Below are 21,555 nucleotides of genomic sequence, written 5' to 3'. Positions count from 1 at the left end.
AAAGCTGCTGTAATCCGTGTGGTGTCCCATGGGTGTGAGGGCTGTGTGCAGCAGGAGGCTCTGTGGAGAGGATTCCCCCGTTGAAATGGAGCTTTCTAGCCCCAGAGATCTGCACGTGTCAGGTCTGTGCAAAACTAAGGCTGATATGATACAGGGGGTGTTTTACAGGGCTTTTTACTTTCAGACACTTGCACAGCACAAGCCTTTCCTTATAACAGAACCTGCCCCATCTAAGAAAAAAACAGGGTTTCCATTTGACAGTCTAAAACGTTAGCTTGGATACACAGGTGAAACTCAGCTGTCACACCTCTGAGGAGGTGAAGGCTCCTTGATTCAGTCATAGTGTCTTGTCTTTAGCCAAAAGCTGTTTTCTGCAGAGCCCGAGGAATAGATAATGGCCTGAGGCTGGGGGTACTGTATGATTGGTTTTTTGTGTCTTCATTCTAAATTCATACTGCAGAAATCTGCTCATGCTAAAGCTGTGATTTATTCTAGGTTTAGGTGTTTCAATGGATATGTGGAACTTCTTCTATACTTGCCTGGTGTCCTTATGGCTGCACAGATATTACATCTATTCTACTGCTGCTTTGGGGCTCAGCATTTGGATTGTCATTCAGTTGACCACCACCAGAACCAAAAAGAAGGTAACTGGAGATGTAAGCACGTTTGTCTGAGAAGAGCCCAAATCCGTGTGTGGAAGCGAGTAGTTGCTGGGTAAAGGAGCCCACTGGTTCAGAGGGATGTGCTGCTTTGCTGTGGACTCACTTAGGTTGTTGCAAATACCAAATGTAATTTAGTTCATCTGACAGTTATCATCTGCAGTCTGGACTGCTTTATGCTTGTGGGTAACTGAACACCCTTGCTGCTCTGATGTTAGAGCAGATCTCAGCTCAGCACTTCTCACTTTGTTACTGAGAGAATGTATAAGCCTGGGTTGCTCTGTCCCTTGAAATAAACCACTCTACTTGTGCCCAGTGTTTTCATGTTTGTGTTTCCAGGGATGTTAATGACAAGGTTGGACTGGTTTTAGGATGGGAGTGGGATTAGGTCATGCAGGAACTGAAAACCCACTCGTGCAGGTGAGTGAAGTCCTGATGCATGAGCTGGGAGGTTCTTGCGTTCAGCTGGATCCTGTTCTCTCCCTGGAGATGACTCTTGTATCGTGGCCTGGTTCAAAGAGTTACCTGTGTGTTCCTCTAAGGGTGAGAAGCTAAAATACTTTGTCTGTTGCATTTGTGTAATGCTGAGAGTCTGGTCAACAGGATTTGAGTTCTAAATGCTTTTGGGAAAATGGGCTTAACATCTCTTTGAAAAAGGATTGAATGTGATGTGATACTTGTTTCCTAGGGTGAAAAATCCCATGGGAATCCTGCAGCTTCTGAAGAAGACAAACTAGTAAATGGACATGCCACCTTGCAGGCAAAAGAGATCTATGTTGCCGGGGTAAAGATTTTCTATGGGTCTCAGACTGGCACGGCAAAGGTATGAGTTACTTTTTTCACATACATGAAGTTGATTTGAAATATTGTTGAGATTTAAGTACCTTTCTTGCCTTAGAAATGCTGCACTGTGTAAAAATTATGGAAGTGCATCAGAAAGTTCATTAGCTTATTAGAAGTCATTGCCCAGCATGAAAGATAAGTGAAAATTATATGACAATAACAATTCTTCTACTCCCTTGAAGTGAGGCATGCGATAGAAACATTGATTATGAAGTGTGAAGTTTACTCTTACAGTATACTCTTTGATTTGCTAGTAGGCCTTCTAGAGAGGAGTGCTCTTCTAGGTGTTTTCTCAAAGAAATTTGTTTTGTGTTTGCAAATGTAAAATTGTTAGTCATTAAAATTCATGTTAGTCTGTTTTTAGCCAGTATGCTTTACTTTTAAAACTTGTAGTGAAATTATTATTAATAAAGTCCAGTGTCCGGTTCTCTTGTGACTGGACATAGCAGCGCTTGTTTGACCCTTACGATAGTTGTGTTGAAGTGATTGATAATTTTCTAATTTCTTATCCCAGAGATTTGCCAAAAGTCTTGCTGAAGCAGTTGTTGCCCTTAATTTGCCTGTGGAAGTCATTAGCATGGGAGACTGTGATCCAGATGATTGTCTATCAGAAGAGGTAGGTATGTCAGAAATACGAATCACAGATACAAGTCTCTTCTGGGAAGGTGAAGGCTGTTTTCCTCTTGTATCTCTCTGCTGTTACCCTGGAAATCCCCAAAGCTGTGTGTGGAAAATTGCTTCCTTTCTATGTAAGCAAGTATAGCCCATCGAACCTCAGCAGAGAAGACCTAAATTTTAGAAGTTCCTAGGAAAGCATCATGTAGAATATTTTGATGCTGAGAGTGACTTTCTATTTGCCAGTTCTATAGCTCAGCTGTGAGTTATGTGAGAGTGACAGCACCAGGTCCCCCTGTTCTGTCTCTGACAGTGTACACTTGGGAAGGGTTTAAACCAGAAGTAGGTGTGATGCTTCTGCAGCCTTCATAAAGTTAGAAACTTCTTGTGAGGTGTACTTATAATGAATAATCCTTGATGGATTTTTCTCCTGTAAATATTGATAGCTGCTTTTTGAATCCAGGGGGAACTTTACTGCTGCAACAGTCTGTTCAAGAAGCTGTTGATTGGGGTGGGGAGGGTAGGTGTCTGGTTCTGTTTTACCATTGTCTCTCTTAAGTATGGGAATGACAGCTTGGTGTCTGGGCTAATTTCAGACGGTTTTGCAGGGAGGATGGCCTTTTCCCACTGTCAGGATTATCACCTGCAGCATCCCACACCAAAGGCTATTAACCCACTTAGCAAAAATCTCACCTTTGGACTTCCTCCAACTGCCCATGTATTACAGCTCTCTTCCTGGTGTAACATGTTCTGAAACAGTGATCTATTCTGTCCTGTTTCTATTCTTAGACAAGCAGCAGGAACATCTGTGTGTTCTTGGTAGCTACATACACAGATGGACAGCCAACCGAGAGCGCAGCGTGGTTCTGCAAGTGGTTAGAAGAGGCTGCGAATGATTTCCGCTTTGGGAACATGTACCTGAGAGGCCTGAGATACGCTGTGTTTGGCTTGGGAAACTCAGTTTATGTTGATCATTACAACACGGTAAGTATCTCCTGTGCACCTGCCTTTGAGTTCTCCTGGGAAAGGCTGAGCTTTCTTAAATGCTGCAAAACCGAATGATGCTGTTAGTTTGTGTGAGAATTGCAGCTGTTGGGCAGAGTTGATTAGGGACTGGGTTTAGGGCATGAGAAATGCGACTTTGAAGCGATTGTGCTTCCTTTTCGTATGGGAGAGGAGTCCCATAAGCATTGTGTTAATCTGGGAGATGTGGTTGTGCATTTGGTAAACCCGTACCAAGTTAATTTCCCAGCTTTGAAAGCTTCCTGTTGGTGCAGGAGGGCACAGTGCTGTAAACCCTGTCACTTGCTGCACTTTCATTTAGAGCGCTTTTCTCAAGCTTAGGTACTTTGCTGTATTGTGTGGATTTTAGCTGTTTTTCCTGGTGTAAAAATGTGACAGTATCTTATCCTGGTAATTACTTTTATCTCAGTCAGAAAAATGGCATGACTTGTGGGCCCAGCTATACAAGCATAACCTGGTGACACAAAATGCGTTACGGTGTGGCCACTCTGACCAACAAGCATTGCCTAAAGCAGCTTGTTCCCAGAGCTCATCTCTTCCCACATCAGTGTGAGAGCAGAGGTTTCCACCTGGGAGCCTGAGGGGGTGTGGTGGTGTTCAGCCTGCCCTGTGTCTGTGCTCTGAGTCAGCAGGAGAGAGGACTCCCCAAGTCCCTGCCTTGCAGTCCTGTGCAGCTCACCAGCTCTATTTCCAGGCTTGGTCTGTGCTTTCTTAGTTGCCTGCTTTGTTCAACTTGGGCTCCATTTGATCTCCCTCTCATCCTCTTCTAGGTTGGAAGAAATATTGACAGGTGGCTGTGGATGCTCAGTGCCCGCCGTATCATGACTCGGGCCGAAGGGGACTGCAACGTGGCCCAGAGCAAGCATGGCAGCATCGAGGCTGACTTTGAAGCCTGGAAAGCCAAGTTCCTCAGTCGGCTCCAGATGCTCTGCAGAGGAGAAAAGAAGCCCTGTAGTGGGAAGTGCAAGAAAGGGAAGTGCAAATCTCTGGGGAAGCAGAGCAAGGAGAGCTCAGAACGTGAGCAGAGTGCGTCAGGATATGAGAATACTGAGGTAGATATCCATGGGACCTTATTTCTGGTTTAGTGCCCCTTGGAGCACTCTTTGACTTCTCTTTTTCCTCCTAAAGCCACGAGGGGTGCTGTGGGAGCTTGATAATTCTCTGTGCTGGAGCAGAGGGATGAGATCCCATGGCAGCTAACAAGTAGAATAAGCCATCCCAAAAGAGGGACCAAAAGACTTCCTGATGGACCTAGGCTAGTGGCATTTCTGTGATGAGGGAGCCTTCCTCTTGAGTAGGGGCAGGTGTATGTTGTGACAGATGCTCCAGGGAGTCAGTCTGGCTTCCCCTCAGTGTCTTTGTTTTGTTTCCTGGTCAAGTGAAACAGTTCCCTGTGAACAGTTAAGCTGTTTCCACTTCAGTTTGTTGAAGCTGAGGTGCTTTGCCTGTATCCTAGTGTTTTCCTAAAGGCGGTTGGGGAGGTGTTGTCTGAGCAAGTCCTGTATTTCCTCTGAATGTGTCTGCCTGTAATCACTAGTGTGTCTTCTGGAGTGTCTGATTAGAGGTTTTGAATAAGAAATCCTCTCTTCTGTTTTATGGTGCAAGACCCAGAGCTGCTGTGGCCTCCCTGCCAGCCATTTACTGTGGGTTGGAAGTGATTGCTATGGCCGTGTTGAATTTTGTAGGAAAACAGGAGCTGTTCTGGCTGAGTTGGTTTGAGAATTCTGGCTGCTGCAGGAGGAAGAGGAATCAGTCTTGCTCTTACACCAGTGCTGTTGTGCTGTACCTTGGCTGTGTACAGAAAGGGAGACCGCTGTTCTGTTCTGTGAAGAGTTTGACTTGGAGAGCAGATCTCTCCCTCCCTGTTGGTTCAGACAGGGGCACTTTGGGAGGAGTTCAAGGGGTTTAGGCTTCCAGATCCTCATCATACACAATGGGAGTTGGACTCTGTGTTGCTTCTCATGTGATCAGGTAGGCCCAGGAGGTGAACGGAGGGATCTGGAGGCAGGCTGTCTGGGCTGGGCTTCAGGTGGTCTGTGTGCTACTAAACTCTTAAATATACACACTGATAAAAGCCTCAGGTTTAAATGCATCTCATACATTATACAGGTTACTGGTAGACTGTTCCTTGTTTTTCAGTGGTCTTCAATGATTGTGGAAGCTGATTTCACCAGTTGGCATAGATAAGGTCTTAACATTCAGATACATTCCTGATTTATTTTTTTCTCTGATCTCTTACAGGCAGATGAGTTGTTTGAAACCAGTAGCGAGGAGGAGGCTGATGCTGAGGAAGCTGGAGGCACAAATTCTGTTGTTGATGTTGAAGATCTTGGCAATATCATGAGCCAGATGAAGAAAGCAAAGGTACTGCTGTTAGAGCGAGCATAGAACTGTCAGGTCTTTGTCAGTGATCAGTTGAGTTGATTAAAATATTACCTGCTCGATTTAAATCTGTAGGGTCTAATTAGAGGGAGAATAAAATATGAGCTGTTGGAGAATCCGTCCCAAAAAAGAGCATACTTGGAGGTATGTTGGATGTAGTTACCAGCTGACTGACTTGTTCACCCGGCAGGTGCTGCAGTGTAACCTGTTGTTTCCAGACAGAGGAGAAATTACTTTCTCAGCTAATGTTGAGATCTGAATGTATTTCTCTGCCACAGCAATTCACAGGCCAATGTCTAAACTCAAATCCTGATCCTGTATCTGCTCATGGGTCGGTCACCTGAAATGCTGGCGTGTGTTGTGCTCATGTGTCGTGACGGGGAGCAAAGCTGCAGGTGGAGTAGTAACACACTGCTGCAAGACCTTCTGTGTCTTGCTCACTGCTGCCCTAAGAGGAGGTGCTGTGCTTGCAGAGCAAGGCGGTGAGCTTGGCCTGGCTTGTGCTGAGCCTGTCAGCCAGCCATAATTCCTGCTTCGTTTCAGGGTGTTACTCTCTCTGTTCCTGTGCGGTTCTGTTCCTGTCTCTCTGTGCTCAGTCTGCAAACAGGCTGTATCAAACTTCTTTATTTGGTTAGCACACCCAAAGGAGTGAGGATATCAACAGCTACTAGGCTCAGCCTTAATGTGCTCCCCAAGCTGTTGGCAGTGGGCTGGGCCCCTGGGGGGACTGGGATGTACCCAGTTGCCATCTGCTGACTCTGTCTCCCCCTCAGCAACCTTTCCATGGTGGTGGCTTTCCTTGTGAGCCCTTGGGCTGCTCTCCATCCCCCTCTCAACAAGCTACCTCTGTCTGTAATTACACCTTCCTCATCCTGTGTGCCCCCACTGTGTGGGCTTCTCACAGCTCTTTTTCCTGAAACTGAACCATTTCCTCGGCGGTCTGAGCTGTGGGGCCACCCCGAGCCAGGCCTTGGGTCACAGGAGGCTGTGTGCTTAGGAGGGGAGGGGGCTACAAAGGGTGTGTGGGGATCTCTGTTCCTCACCCTAGGGACAGGGAAGGAGGTTATACACCTTCTGCTGCTTGTAACAAACTCAGAGCAGCCCCCTGCCATGGGGGCACAGCAGAGCTGTGTGAGAGCTCCTGTCCCTGTGCTTGCCCGGCTTCTGCACTGCAGCTTGCAAGAGGAGGAGGAATGAAGCATTTGGCTTTCCTTTGGAGGGCAGGACGAGTCTGTCTCCCTGTGTAACTTCGCTGTGTTCTCCTCCTCTCCTCCATGTGCTCACCACTGGAGGTCACTGACAAACAGGGAACTGCATCCCAGCCGCACGGGGATTTAGACTTGGGAGGGGAGGTAGTGTCCTCCAGCAATTTTATGAAAAATTAGGCATTGAGTTTTCACTGACTGACGAAATATGACAATACTATGATCAAAGGGTAGTGTAAACCAGGAAAACCATGTATCGTAGTCCGGTTGATGAATAAAGAGTGAGCACAGCAATAAAATACTCTATGCTGGTTGTTATGGTCCTGAGCACGGCTGAAGTTGGTGTGGTGTGGGTTCGTACGCAGGCAGTGACAGTCCATTGCTGTCTGTGACTTTGGCTGATGCGTCATTCAAACTCTCCTTTCTCCCCGCTCTGCTTGGGCAGCGAGAGGCCTGTGTGCTGCACGCACAAGTTACTGCAGCAGTACAAGTATCTCTGGGTGGATCAGGCTCTCGTGGCTCTGGACGAAGTTGCCGCTCTGATCCAAGGACAGCTTCTGTCTCAGCACAGATGCTCGTCTGGAGTTGGGAGCTGCAGTGTTTGATCTGCTGCCTTTTCCTCGGGGAGATGCCAAATAATTGGTCTGCTGTGACAGCTGAACGCTGCCCTCTTGCCTCTGCAAGGGGTTAAATCCCGAGAGTGCAGGTGTCGGTGTGGGACTGGCAGCCCACTCTTGGCTGTGTGGAAGTGTCCTGGCCCTTCTGGAGATGCGCTGCTGCCAGCCGATGAGACAGGAGGGCGCACGGCTGTGGGTCAGCCTTTCACTGCCACTGAGAGTACAGAACCGCCATTCAGGGGCCATGTCCCAGGTGCTTGACTTAATTTTGAAACCTTAGATGATGCCATTCTCATGCCTGGCCCCTCTATTCCTGTTCCGCAGGGCTGATCTGCCTGGCTGCAGTCTGGGTTTCTGGTTCCATGCTCCTTCCAGCAGACAGGGCACGGAGAAAGGGTCCTCAGCCATGACTGGGGTGTGACCTCTCAGCTCTCTCCAAGGGGGTGTCATTTCCAGAGGGGTGACAGGATACAGCTGTGTAAATATTTCCTGAGGGAGCCTGACCTGGTGGCTATCCCTGTCATTAGCTGGTAGATAGAATGACTTTGTCTTGGTGGTGAATCTTCTGGGGAATGTGCGCGCTGACGGGCAACAGGTTTATGCAAACACTTGAATTGTAAGATGATCTGTAGGTGCAGTTATTTACTATAACGGAAATAAATGCTGAAGATCTGATGTGAAAGACCAGGATGATCTGCATTTATGAAAGTAATTTATCCTGATCGGACTCTCTTGCTCCCAGGTGGGAAGATGTAGTTGTTTAAACCCAGTGCATCTTGGTTTAAGCCACACCCTCACTTTAGTGGCTATGAGTTTGTGCCATGAGAATTGTTCAGATGAGTTGTGTTGTCCCTTTAGCCACTTATTTTTTTTTTTTCTCCTGGGAGAATATTGAACTGCATAAAATTGGACTGACACTTTTGTTTTATGCTGATGTGATCTGTTGTCTTGCAGTAATTGCTACCAGCACAGGCAAGTGCTTTGGGTCTTAGTGTCTGAACTCTGCACACAGAAACTCGCAAGTTTGAGGAAAACTTGTGTGTTTCAGGGTTATGTCACAGACAGTCCTTCATACACAGAGTTACCTGGATTTGAAACGTACCTGACAGCTTTCAGCACGGGTTTTGCAGGTGTCAGTGTAACTCCTCTGCATGTGGGAGATGGAATAGCAGGTTCTGCCTTGTGCAATATAATCAGTTTGAACGATTCAGGGTCGAGCTTTGATCTTTTTTGCAGGCACGTGTTGCCTCTTGTGGGGATCACTAGCAGATGAGACAGATGTGCACTCACCGGTAGTCATAATTCCTCGTTGTCCTGCCTTTTATGGGATGGCAGAGGGAGTCTGTGGAGGTGAGTGTGTCTAATGAATGTTTGCTCCCATCTCTGCAGGTGATCTTAATTTAATTTTGCATCCATCTCCTGTTGCTTGATTTGATGGAAATCAAGGCTGAGTTTTGTTTTACAGCTTTTTTTTTTTTCCCATATGCTTCCACTTCCTTGTACAAAGTATTGCCAGAGGGCTTGAGACAGGTGCTGGATTCTTGCTGTCATTTGGATCAGGCAGATGGATTCAGCAGTTGAAGGTGAATGCCAGAACCTCTTCCTGGTAGAGCTGTAGCTATTAGATACTTTTCCTTGGAAGAAGAGATGGATTTTTAAAGAGCTTGTGAGGGTGAAGGGACACGGTTCGAGATGATGGTGGTGCCTTCTGAGCCCTGGATCTGAGCACAGGAATTGGCACCAGGAAATCATTCAGCTACCTGAAGGGATAGGTGATACAAAGGTAAATTCCTCTGTTTATTACCAAATGTCATACTGTGTGGTGAGGACTACTTCATAGCTGCTAAAATCCAGCCCTTTTTTTCAGAGTAAATTTTTGGAAGTTGCCACAGGTTCTATAGTTGCAGGTGATGCTTATTGGGGCTCAAAGATGGAGTTAAACCTTTCTGTGGGTGCAGATAATGCCTGTGAAGGGAATTGCTGGGCATGAGAGCCCACCAGTGTGATACAACCAGGGTGAAGGCGGGCAGGGAAGGTCTGAGGCTGCTTCTCTCAGGTGCCTGATGCTGTGGTGCCAGGCAGGGCTGGATGATGCACAGCCAGGTGGGTTAAAGTCTGGATTTCCTCTGGATTTACTCTTCCAGCTGCTTGTTTTCAGGCTGAGAACTTGGACCTGTTCTCCCCGGATTGCTTTTATGCAGCAAGAGAAGGCAATGGTTGTTCCTAGTGGATTTAATAACTGAGTGGACTTTTAAGTTTGACAATTGTGGCACACTTTCTCTGTCCTCCAGAGTTACTCCCCTGAAATGTATTTATCAGATAAAATGTGAAATCTAATGGGTATGTTTGTAGCCTGCAAGACTGCTATTAATCACAGGGACACCATTTCTTAATGTAGATTATCTCTCACAGCTGGGAGATTGTGATAAACTAGGAAAGAAAGATCAATCTCGACTTGTTCCCAGGGAATGAGATGGCTTTTATTAACCTTCATATTTATAAACTGCAGGCATGAGTAATAGTAATAATAATACCCTAATTTCTTTTGGATGGTTTGGGAAGTAATCAAATACGCATATTTTGTTGACACAATTTTGAGATGAATGTTCTTGTTTTCTAAAACAAAAAGTTTAATGATGCTGATAATTCCATTTGCAATGTAAATACAGGAGAGGGGTGTGTGTTTGAGAGAGCGAGCAAGAGTGAGACTGAGTTGACAGGGAACAGAATGTGTCCCAGGGAGCATGTCCATTTGCCGCAGGAGGGGTTTCCTGGTCCCCTCTGGCACTCTTCCCGACGAAGTTGCCCTATGTTAGGTGTTGACCTCCACAAGGATTGTAAATCTCACCAATCACAATGTTTCTTGAGAGCCCTTTGTGAGCAGGTGACTGCTGGGTAAGACCAAACCTTTGCTGACAGAGGGTGGAGAAACATTTAACAAAGCTGGCTGGAGTTTTATTTGAAATGGGGCAACGAGTGTTAATGTATAAGGTATCTAAGGTATAAGGTTTACAGACAAAGTATGCAAGGATTGTCATCCTTATTTTAACCAAAATGAACAGGGCTGGGGCACTTCCCTGTCAGATTTAGAAACATCTGGAAGTGATGTGCACAGTCAGAGCTCTCTAAGAACTTCCTCTTAAATTTTAATGGATGAAAGATTCCTAGAGGAGAAACACACACTTATCTGCAAGAGCTCAGTGTCTAGGCTAGATTCTGACCTCTGCTACTCTGGCTCAGAATTCAGTGTGACCCTACATTTTAAAATAAGCTTTAAGAAATATCCTTTAACTGCTTGGGGACTACTTGTAACCTTAAAATCTGGATTTGTCACAGGGAAACTTCACCCTTTTCCTGTGTTCAAATCTTTCTTTGAAATTTGGCTATTGAAAAGGCATTATAGTTCATAAACAACATTACAAGAGATCTTGCGAATTCTATGTAAGACTTGGAAGTGCCCAATGAAAAAGAGAAAAAACAGAAAAAAATGAATTCAAAGGTAACCTCTAGCTGTACATTCTGCCTTTGATGTGTGGTACGGTACTGGCTTCCTTGATGTGCCATTATAAAGGGCTTTGTGACCCATGAATGAAGACTTGCTTTTGCCCTGGGTGGTAGATGCCATATCCCTTGCTGTTCTTAGCCTGTTGTAAATTAGTCAGTAAACAGGTAGTGAAGCAGAGCTGAGAGATACGAGAAATTCTGGAATTCTGAATTCCCCCCGAGTGTTGCGCTTCCTCTTTATTTGCAGCCTCCTCTTGGCCACATCTATTGTTGGAGATGATCAGGGCTGAGCCTGCAGCAGTCTAGCCCATCTGCCTGCTATTTCTCACTAAAGTTGTGCAGCGTTTCTCAGGTATGTTTCTCCTGTGCATTTTTTGAAGGTTCTTGCCAGGCACATAACACAGTTGAGCAGAAGTCCACAAATCAATGCACAGAGTAATTATCTGCTGATGGTAATTGTGGGAGAAGCATGGAGGAGGTGGCCTGTTGATGTCATTGCTGTATCCAAGGAGAGAGCAGCACCACGATGTCCTGTGGGAGTGCAGCATCTGTTGCTAAATAAAGATGTTGTTTGAATAAGGTGTTTTGGGGTGCAGTGAAGGTGTCCCTGTTCTGCCAGACAAACCCTGCAGGTTGGTCGTTCTACACGCAGCCTCCAGTCAAACCTCCCCATTTGCTGTGGCTGCCCAGTGCTCAGTGTGGTTTGTCGGTGGCTCTCAACTGCAGAAGCATCCACCCTCGCCTCGGTCGGTGGGCTGTCCCGGGGTGTGAGGGGCAGCACTGGTTACGGACCGTGGGAGCTGCTTTTTCTTTCCTGTTAGGAGATGAGCCACAATTTTGTTTTCTTTCCTGACACTTGGGCTGCCAAAGCAGGCAAATGCCGATCTTCCGTTGTTCATGTCAGAGCTGATATTCTGCCGTCCCTCTTCTGCTGTTGGCTGCAGAGGCCTGGCACAAGGTGGGATGGTGTTTTGCTGGGTGCTGTGGAAGTGCAGACGAGATGGAGCCTCTCTAAAAGCTTTCTCAGCACAAGAGCGTGGCGTAAGGGAATGGAAGGAGCATTATCTCAGCTCTGCAGAAGGAACTGGGTGATGTAACGTGGCATTAACCTGTTTTTGTATTTCACAGAGTACTTACACCTGTGGCAAACCACTATGGGAGTTTTTCCTGTCATAGCACAGTTAAACTTTGGCATGAGGAAATGATGTTCCTCTTGCCACTGGCCTGGCTGGAGCCTCAGTGCCAGCGGGTCATGGGAAGGCATCTGGGTCTGCATCTGTGCCTGCAAGTGCTCCCCGTGTTGGGGGTCCTTCTGACCCGGGTCACTGAGGCTGGGTCCCTGTGAGGGTCAGCGCTACCGGAACAACAGTGGGCTGGTGGTTTTTAAGAGGAGAGTTGTTATACATCTGCTGTAAACCAGCGTGCAGGAGACCCAGGTGTGAAGCACGAGGCTTTGCTGGAAAAGCAGCTTGTGTGGCTGTGTGTATGGAAGTGTGCTTTGTGTCCCTTGAGAAGGTGAAGCTCTGAGTCATTTCTGACTCTTCTTTGGCCTGTAATTTTGGGAAGTGGGGCTTGGGGTCCTGAGGGCCGTTCTGCAGGGCTCTTGGATATCTGTCTCAGTCTGGTTCCCTGAGGGACTGGTTTACATTATCTTACAGTCAATGAGGATTTATTATGGTAGAAACCAGGCAATTTCCTTCTGACTTTAATAACATATTCCTATGATAATCTTGTGGCCTCTCTCTCTAATAATTCTGCAGAGCTGGTTGATGTCTCTCACTGAATGGGCTACAGACCAGAACTGTTAATTTGGGTGCTCCCACTCTGGCAGAGGGCAGGTGGGGAAGGGGCAGATAGGGACTGTCCCACGCAGCTCTGCAGTTAGCACTGACTTCTGCTGGGGGTGAGCTTTGCCAAAATGGTCTTCCTGGGAAGACTAACCCAGGTGAGGAGTTGTTCTTGGGTCATTTGTGGTCCAGGGAGAAGTGTGTCTCTGTTCAATACTTTTCCTATTGCTTCATAACCTGTGCTAGTATTTTATGGTTAGTTGCTTTCTTGCATTACAGGAATTCTGAAGGTCACTGAAAGCTGAGGCATTTAGGAGAGGCAGCTGCTGCCTGTTGATGTCTGACTTGTGTCAGTGCACTGGATCCCTTTGTTTCTGTGGAAGGCATTCAGGGTTTCTAATGCAAAATTAGTAGTTAGATAGTCTGCAGTCCAGGCAGCTCAGTTGCTGACAAGGACTTTTCTACAATAGATACTGCTACTAGGAGATACACCTCTACCTGATACTAGCTCAGATTGACTGCAGTCGTCTTAAAAGCGTAGTAAACAATTGCAGAATTAAAATTCATCACGCTTTCTCTTTGTAATGTGTGCGTGGCATTCTGACCACTTGAAAGAACAGTGTTGAAATGAAATGCACTAAAAGGGCATTCCACTGTATGGAAAAGAAATGGAGTAGAGAAGTCTTTTTACAGAGCCACTTTTAAAAAACTGCACAATATTGCAAAACATGGTGAAAGAATGTGTGCTGCATTCTCTGTGTGTCAGAAAGAAGAGTAGTCTGAAGTGGAAAATCTTAATGGATTTAGGTGGGGCATTTCAGGACACTTGTTAAATCATGTTACCTAGATTTTAATTGTGATTATTCCTTTCTTCTGTGCTTACAATAAAGATGTGAATATATGGCCCAATTTTCAAATATAAGCTAGTTGCTTTCGGGTAGAGACAGACACATTTTAAGTTTTGATTCTTTTGTTTCCTTTGAAAATCAGTCGTCTTTATGGTGTGTTCAAAGAAGTTTCCCAAATCAAACAAATGTCGACAGAATCATGTAGCAGTATGTGAAATGGAGTTGTGGTTTAATAGCACCTTGTAAAAACCTTCCCTACAGCAGAGCAGTGATGTTATAGCTCACTGAAGCAAACTTAAACCCCACTGTAGCCCTGCGGATATGTTTTTACAGTTGCGATCTGGGAAGTTTTTTGTCCTTACGGATTCTGGATGATGATGAACTTACAAGAAAATGGATGTTGGTGGGATCGTTTGTCCTTCCGCATTTCACGGATGTGCAGTGCCAGTTCAGACTGATTCAGTTGGATAGCAGCATAAGTCTTCTCTGTCATTACTTGTCTGCATGAGTTTGGGTTTTACAATGCTGTTGTGTATGTCCAAAAATCTTAGCATTGACTTTTCATGCAAAAGAAAATGCAGAATTCTTTCTGTGGCAGCTGAGCTGCAGGTCTGAATAGCACCCTTTGTGTGGCAGCTAGTGCCTGCTGCCTCAGAATAACATGAGGAATCTTCTGTTATTCTACAGCATAGTAAAGTAGGTGTGGATGGAGACTTTCTTCCAGCTTGAGATGCACAAAGGTTTCTATTCCAGGAGGAAAAAAAATCTCACTTCCAAGTTGTGTGTTTTGGTGTAGGTTTTTTTTTTGTTGTTAATATCAGTCAGAACTTCTTGGGGTCTTTCCACGTTTTAGGGTCACTTCTTGAAAGTGTGTGTCATGGTTTTTGCTTTTGATCAAGCCATCTCCTATTTCAGTCATGGCAAGGTAGTGGTTTGTCAAGTTCCATGTCTCAGCTGTCATGCTTTCAACCTTTGTCTGCTTTTTGCTTCAGTTCAGGCTTTTGTGCTTTACTGGGCAATGATGTGTGGAGTGGGTATGTAGCCTGTGATTATGTAGACACTAGGAGTTATTTTTAATAAGATTTTCTTGCTGTCAGAGTGTTTGCTGGTTCACTGATTACTCAATCCAAGTTTCCAGGATTCGTCTTTGTGCTCACTTCAAATGCTCAAAGCCATTTTTATTGGTGACTGACAGCAGTTAGAGTATCCCGTGTTGCTGTGAGATTGGCAGGGTGTTTCATCCGTGGACTGAGCAAATTGCAGTTCTGTCTCTGTTTGTTACAGTTGGGTTGTGACAGCCTGAGCTTTGTACCTGGAGCAGGAAGGTTGCCACAGTGCACTCGCATTCTTCTGCTCCGCTTCTGTTGTGTTCAAGAGTACCTTTGTGGAAGCCTGTTCCCTGTCCCATTCTTTTTCCATGTGTTAGTCAGGACTTAGTCCTTGCTTTGTAAGGAAACAAGTGCTGTTCCTGTGAGCAGCCTGATGTCTATTCAATTTTCAAAAACACCCCATGTAGTTCTTGCCTATGGTGCCACTGACAGCTGAGCCTGAACTAGGGGAAGAGTTGTCAGCTTTCCTAGCTGTCCTCTTGCCACTGGAGTATTGCTTGCAGAGCTCTGCTTGGTGTGAACTTTGACTCTTCATTCATGTAACTCATGAACTTTTTTACTTCATTTAATGACTCCCATGGGAAAGTGTTACTAATATTTCTTGCTGCCAAGCAGTCTTTTCCTGATAGCCTTGCCAACATTTTTCCCTTAGTGCTGGTTCTGTTAGTCCTGGCTCCAGCCCCTGATGTATTACAGTTTTCAGATCCTGGAGCCTTTTGATGGATGAAACTGTAAATCATGACAAGACCAGGGGTTCCCTCTTGTTTAACCACTGTGAGGTTAAGTAGGAAAGAAATTTAGTCAAAACTGGGATATTTTGGGTGGTGTTGTCCTTCAGGGACTAAAACCTTCTGGGGAACGTGTTTGGGTTTTTTTTCCAGCCATAGCATATCAAGAAGTAGAGCCATGATGCTTAAAATGCTAAATTAATTTAGGGAATACTTCTTTGCATGGAATTTAGGTCTCTCTTTTTCAATTTTTTCACTCCTGCAATAGTAGTTTGAAGAGTGTTTGGTGTAATAAAATGGAAAACACAGGGAGATATCAGGCACATTGACCTCCTGGAGAGAACACTTCCAAGGGGAGAAGTGGCCATACATGGCCTGTTGGTTATATTTGGATGTGACTGTGGATGAGTTTGGTAGGGATGTTTGTAGGAAATCCTTTGAAACACTTGAACTGTTATTTGTCAAAATGATAGTGTGACACCTCTGCCTTAGCAGGGAATGCTGAGGTCCTTGCTTGTGTCTATGCCCTTGAGGTCCTATGCCCTGTGTCAGATACCATCTGCTCTTGACCCATCAAAAATGGGCTTCTGCCTGCCCAGAAAGTATGTGCTGCCTCTGCCTGTATGGCAGTAAAAGGCAAGAGATTTTTTTCTTTTTTGCTTCACCTGTAGAAGAGGTGATCTTCCATCCGAGGTTCAGTTGCTTTTAATTGGGTCTGCTTCAGTGGCAGTATCAAAAAACAAAACGAAACAAAAAAAACCCCTCTGCATCGAGCTGCAGTTCCTGTACTGAGTCTTGAGGTACTAAGGAATGGGAGTGTGTCCCTAGGTTTTCTCATCTCTATGCACTCTCTCATTTGTGAACACAGGCCAGAGGATGACTATTCAGTTTTTAAGCAGTGAAGTATTTCAAGGGCATGAAAAGTTGGCTCTTGTCACTACTTGCTTGATTTGTTATGGAAAGACAGTAATTTGCCTTGGATTTACTACTGGGCTTTCTGCTAAATCACAGGAACTTGAGAAGTTTGCTCTGTGCAAAGTTAACTTTGTTCTCTCCACTCAAACCCTAAATAATACATATGACAGGTTTATTAAGCAAATAAGTAAAGCTCCCAGGGCTGTGAATTCCATTTTCCACGAGAAATATCTGAAGCCAGTCACTTGCCAAACCGAAGAAGTCAGGTATTGCACTTCAGAGAAAAACAAATGATTGCTTTGTTTACATCAGGATGAAGGGGAGGAAAAATATTATCATCTCTGAGGGGAAAAATGATTATTGAAATGTGTTTGTCCTGCCAGTAAGGCAATTTAACTTGTTGTTCTTATGTTTAGGTGCTTTTTTCAGGTATTGCAGTAACAAGCACAACAGGCAGGTAGAAATGCAAACCCTTTAAATTCAGAAAAACTTCTTTTTTTTCCCTGTAACTGAAAGTTGTCTTGGATGGGATGTCTCATTGTACTTAAGTCAATCATTGCATTTTTAATATAATTATGTGTTCCATAATGCATATTTAGCTGTTCTGGGAGAATCGTAGAGCGGACGGGCCAGGATGTGTCCACTTGTAAATCTGGTGTAGCGTTTAGCTTTTGAGTGGCTAACAAATCTGTGCTAAGATAGCGCCTTTCCTTTTTAAGTGGATGGCTGGGCCTAGTTCTCGGTTAAATGATAGCTTGTGGGAGGAAAATCTCTTTATTTTAGACTTAAAGTCTTAATCTTTTAACAATTATCTCCTTGTTTCCTTTTGCATGAAGCTTTTCCAGTAATATTAGTATTTTGCTGTTGAAGCATCTTGCTGATAAATGAAGATCAAGTCTCAGGAAATGAGCTTTTAGACCCAACATATAAGTACTTAATAGAGCTAGCCTTTCATAGAAGTTTTGATGCATTATGGAAACCAGTGAAATCCTGCCTAAAAACTCAACAAGCTGAGAGGAAGTAGAAGATGGCGACAGCTTTCTCCTTCAGTAAGGACCATGTTGTTTTACTGGTCATTAGAAAATACCTTCCTGAACAACCTCCCTGAAACTGTGAGCAAAGTTTTATTCAAAATGAGTAGGAAAGCTAATAACCTCTGTGCCTAAAAGTTTTACTTTCCTATTCCTTTCTCAAGTGCTGATTAGGAACTCTGTTTTGTCCTTGAACCCCTGAGACTGTGTGGTTTTGGTTTTTTTTTTGCTTCTGAGGCACCTTTATTTTCTGAAATTTTGTTCAGGTACAGAAGAAATCTGTGTGTCTAGGAACAGCTAGATTATTTTCCCTGTTTGTGAAGAGCACTGTCAAGTCAGGAGCACTGGTTTCCTTAGTGATGCGAACAGTTGGTGGGTAGACTCAAACTGGAAGCATTTGTATGAACTTGTTGATGTCTTTGGCACAAAAAGAGTCTTGGATGTGAAATAGCCTCAGTTTTGTGAAAACATAATGTCCTCTGTTGTTTTTTTTGTTGTTTATCCGTAACTCCTTTAATATTTCAAAAAAACCCATAAAGGACTGACAGATTGCAAGTTACATCAAAGTAATTATTTACACTTTCATGCTTCTTTGTGCAGACATGAAACAATAAATATCCTTGAAGTCTCAGAAGTGACACTTATGCAGCGGGGGATTCACAATTTCTTCTGGGCTAGGGTTTGCTTCTCCTTGTAACTTTATGCTAATACGTGATATTCCTGCATTTGGTTTTAAATAAGCTCCAAGGAATGAACTGTGTCTAAAAAGCGGCATCTGCTGGAAGCCTCCTGTGTCTGGAGTTGACTGCGGGGCAGCGGGGAGCAGCTTTTTCTTTCAGGGCCTTTGGTGATCACTGAATTTTGGTGGGGCACACGGCTGCTTTCTTAGGTGACTTGCGGAAAGCACAGCTTCTACTCTGAAAACTCCTGGGCCAAGTCATTGTAGTGCTGTGGCTTTCTTCTCTGATCCATCCCAAATAACTGCGACAGTAGCTGCTTGTCACTCCAGCAGCTGTGTGTTAGGAACAAAATGGTTTGTTCCCTCTGTTTTGTGTTCTGCAGAGAGATGTCGTTATTGTGCAGTCATGAAACACTTGGGCTTAAATCCTGGAGTCCTCTTGCTCTCAGATGAGATTCAAACACCTTGCTTCTTAAAATGTTCTAGAGAATTTTATTGCCATGTTAGTAGAACAAATCTAGTGTGTTGTGGGTTCTTTCTTTTTAAATTTACTGTCCTAAATTACTGAAGGGTCAGAGTCTAGTGCAGGGTTACATGAATGCAAGAATTCATGTGTGGGCAAATACATCGGTTTAAAGTTTAGCAGGTCTGTGGCTGAACCATGCTGCAGTGTTTAAAACATGTTCTGGACTCTAAATGGTTGTAATTCACTGTCTTTAAACAGAGAGAACGTGAGCTCGAGGAAGGAGATGTTGGAATGAGCTTGACTCAAGAGAACGCTGGGAGGAAGGAGGAGGGTGAAAGAGAGATGGTAACCCCAGCTCTGAGAGAAGCGCTCACAAAACAAGGTGAGGTTCTGCAAAGACCAGATGGTTGGACCAGGCTTGGAAGTCTTAGTGGTAGACTTTTAACAGAGCAAGTGAAAGATGCTGTTCTTTAACCTAAAGATACTGCTTTGGACCCTCAGTCCTGGTAGGCTCTAGCCAGAGGCAGGACAGAGATTAGGCAGGGGCTCTTTGTACCCAATTGTTGTGGTGAAGAATCTAAAGCTTGTATTTGTGTCTCGGGGTGACACATGCTGTAATGTGTGGAGAGTGTATCGGACTTCACAGGGTTTAATGTGTCTGCTAAGGCAGCTTGAGAGAGAAGGTGATAGTCCCATGTGCCTCTAGCACCCAGAGTGTAGGTTTCTCAAAGAATATTAAAGATCAGCTTTGCATCTCTATTTTGCATCTTAGTCCCCCGCTTTTGTAATCAGTTTCACATTCTGATTTTGTTACTGAAATTGTATTTCCAGAAAAGGAAGTAGTTCAAAGTAACTTTAACAATCCATTAGGTGATTACATCAGTGGCTCTTCTATGAGCTGTAGTGAACAGTTTTAATGAACTTAACACCTTTTTTTAAAAACAAAGGACAAGCATGAGCAGAGCTGGACTGACAACCCTGTGGTTCAGAAGTCTCAGTTCTGAGTAGCAGAGCCAGGAGGAGGGTGATGTGAGCTTCCCTATGCTGCTCAGTTGGAGACTAATGGGAGTTTAGTCTAATTTCTTTTATCTCTTATGATGAGAGTGTGCTCGGTTTTCTTTCTTGCTAAATCGATAGTATCTCTCCTGATGCTTCTGAAAATGCACTTCTGGTTATTACAGGGGAGGCATCTTGCTACAGAGCTGGGACTCTGAAGTTTTAACCATGTCCTCTGTGAGTCTAGCAGCTGTGGGATCCCAACACCTTTGCTCCCCAGCATCTCAGCCATTCTTCTGCTTGAGCTTTTGTAGGTGGCTGGTGCTGTGTTCTGCCCATCAAGTATCTGACACTTTTGGTTGTTAGGTTTTTTTCATTATCCTTAGCACATCTATAGAATAAAGAGCCATTCTGTAAATTCATAGTCTGAAGGAATAAAGCAAAAGCTTAGCAAGGGGTGGCAGTGACTTTGCCACCTCTTCATGTCACAGAATTATCTCGGTTGGAAAAGCCCCTGAAGCTCCTCCAGTCCAACCATTAACCTCACACTGACTGTTCCCAGCTCCCCCAGATCGCTCAGCGCTGGGTCAGCCCCTCTTCAACCCCTCCAGGGATGGGGACTCCACCACTGTCCGTAGTGGTGCTGCTGCCAGCTGGGACCAGCAGGGGGATTGTAGGAGGCTGGTTCCATACATCTTCTCAGCTTTAATTCTGAAGGCTGTGATGTGGTGGCAGTTACACTGCCGCATGCAGCAGAACAGCTGGAGCACTGTTACAGCTTTCTTTTTTTTATTTATTCATTTTTTTTAGTTGCTGCTGTCTGTGATCCAGAAGTGTAATTGCTCTGCCTGCAAGGGAGTTTAGGGAACAGGGGGATTTGGTTAGCAGGCCTGGGGGACTGGGCTCTAGGAGATGCGACTGTCTAGAAATGAACTGTGAGGAGATAAAAGCATGATAGTTTGCTTCAAGTTCCCTATTCTGAGAGGTTAGAGGGGCTCCTGACTCCATGGAAGGGTGCACCGAGTCCCCCAGACATCTCAGTGTTTGCTTTGGGACACAGGAACCCAAGATGGGCTGTGGAGACTGCCTGTGGTACTGACTTCTGAGAGGGGGGCAGTGGGTGGTTCAGCGCACTGCCCTGGCTTTTTTGTGGTGCAGGGCTCTGTTGTGCTGTGGTGGTTGCAGGAGTGCTTCACCGTGGTTCACTTTCTGACCCAGTCTGTTTTGGTTTGGTTTTGGGGAGTGAATGAAGCTGTGCTGTAATACTAATATCTAAAAAGTGGTCATTTGGAAAGTGTAAACAGTGCTGGAGGGAAGGTCACCTTCCTACCATAATTTTTTGACACAAAAGCAAGCTCCTCAGAGAACTCAGGATTTCCTTGTGATTTTCCAGGGACAGGAATTCATTATGCAGATAAGTAGGTATGTATTTTCCCTTCCTTTGACATTCAGGGTAGTGCCAGCATTGGATCAACTAGTAGGATCTACTTACATAAATCTGCAGTTTCAAAGACTTAAAACTGCTATGTCTGTATCCCTTACAGTTAGCATTGTCTCTTGCTGACACAACCTTCCCCTCCTTTCCTCTGCTGCTCACCTAATTCTTTAATGGTCACTCAACAGTGAAGAAGAGGAGCCTTTCTTTTTTTCACGTCATATAACATTTTTTCTGCAAATAACACACCAAGACAGGCTTATGTGGCTATAAAAATAAAACAATTCCCTCCTTCCCTTGTTCCTGCCAAAAAATGTGCAATGTAGTCAAAAGAATGTAATTTATCTTGCAACCACTAGTTGCTTTGGGTGTAAGTTCAGTGTCTTTAAGATTATCCCTGAGGCATAATTAGCCCAAGAGAAGGAAAAAACAGTACTAGTGATTCAGGAGAAAGCTGTTTTTAAATTGTGGTTGTGTAACAGAAGTTTGCCTTTGACCAGCATCTCTTCAGACTGTTACAATGTTCACTCTTCATTTACCTTAAGTAAACTGAATATTGCTTAAACAATATGGGGTTTAGCACTGGCGTTGAATTTCAGCTAAATGTAGCCTCACCTACTGCGTTGTATAGTTGCCTGGCTGCAAATACCTTTATAAAAGATTCTCTGTAATAGTTGCTTTTTAAATTTGTAGGCAATCTTGTATTGTGGGAA

At 44.7% G+C, this 21,555-nt stretch overlaps 1 protein-coding gene and 1 long non-coding RNA gene across 4 annotated transcripts in view; both read left to right on the top strand.

Annotated features, from left to right (window-relative positions):
- Positions 1–21,555, top strand: part of LOC113487377 (S-adenosyl-L-methionine-dependent tRNA 4-demethylwyosine synthase-like) — a 124,428-nt gene that overhangs the window by 16,122 nt on the left and 86,751 nt on the right. The window contains exons 1-8 of one of the 3 annotated variants that reach the window (XM_026861899.1): positions 57–122; positions 496–656; positions 1,348–1,482; positions 2,017–2,118; positions 2,907–3,101; positions 3,911–4,192; positions 5,382–5,504; positions 18,670–18,793. In XM_026861899.1, the coding sequence (XP_026717700.1) occupies positions 86–122; positions 496–656; positions 1,348–1,482; positions 2,017–2,118; positions 2,907–3,101; positions 3,911–4,192; positions 5,382–5,504; positions 18,670–18,793 (1,159 nt within the window). In that variant the 5' untranslated portion in view covers positions 57–85. Of the gene's footprint in view, positions 1–56; positions 123–479; positions 657–1,347; positions 1,483–2,016; positions 2,119–2,906; positions 3,102–3,910; positions 4,193–5,381; positions 5,505–18,669; positions 18,794–21,555 lie in introns of those variants that run through there. The other 2 variants (XM_026861900.1, XM_026861901.1) reach the window with 2 other exon arrangements.
- LOC113487379 lies at positions 8,322–11,210 on the top strand. Its single transcript, XR_003399769.1, has 3 exons — positions 8,322–8,694; positions 8,810–8,927; positions 11,096–11,210. It is a non-coding gene; the product is annotated as an uncharacterized LOC113487379 (long non-coding RNA).

This window comes from Athene cunicularia (genome assembly GCF_003259725.1).
Source record: "Athene cunicularia isolate RWA chromosome 19 unlocalized genomic scaffold, athCun1 chr19_part1, whole genome shotgun sequence".
Classification (NCBI taxonomy): domain Eukaryota; kingdom Metazoa; phylum Chordata; class Aves; order Strigiformes; family Strigidae; genus Athene; species Athene cunicularia.
The sequence above is the reverse complement of the archived record's forward strand: the minus strand, read 5'-3'. Positions and strand labels throughout refer to the sequence as shown.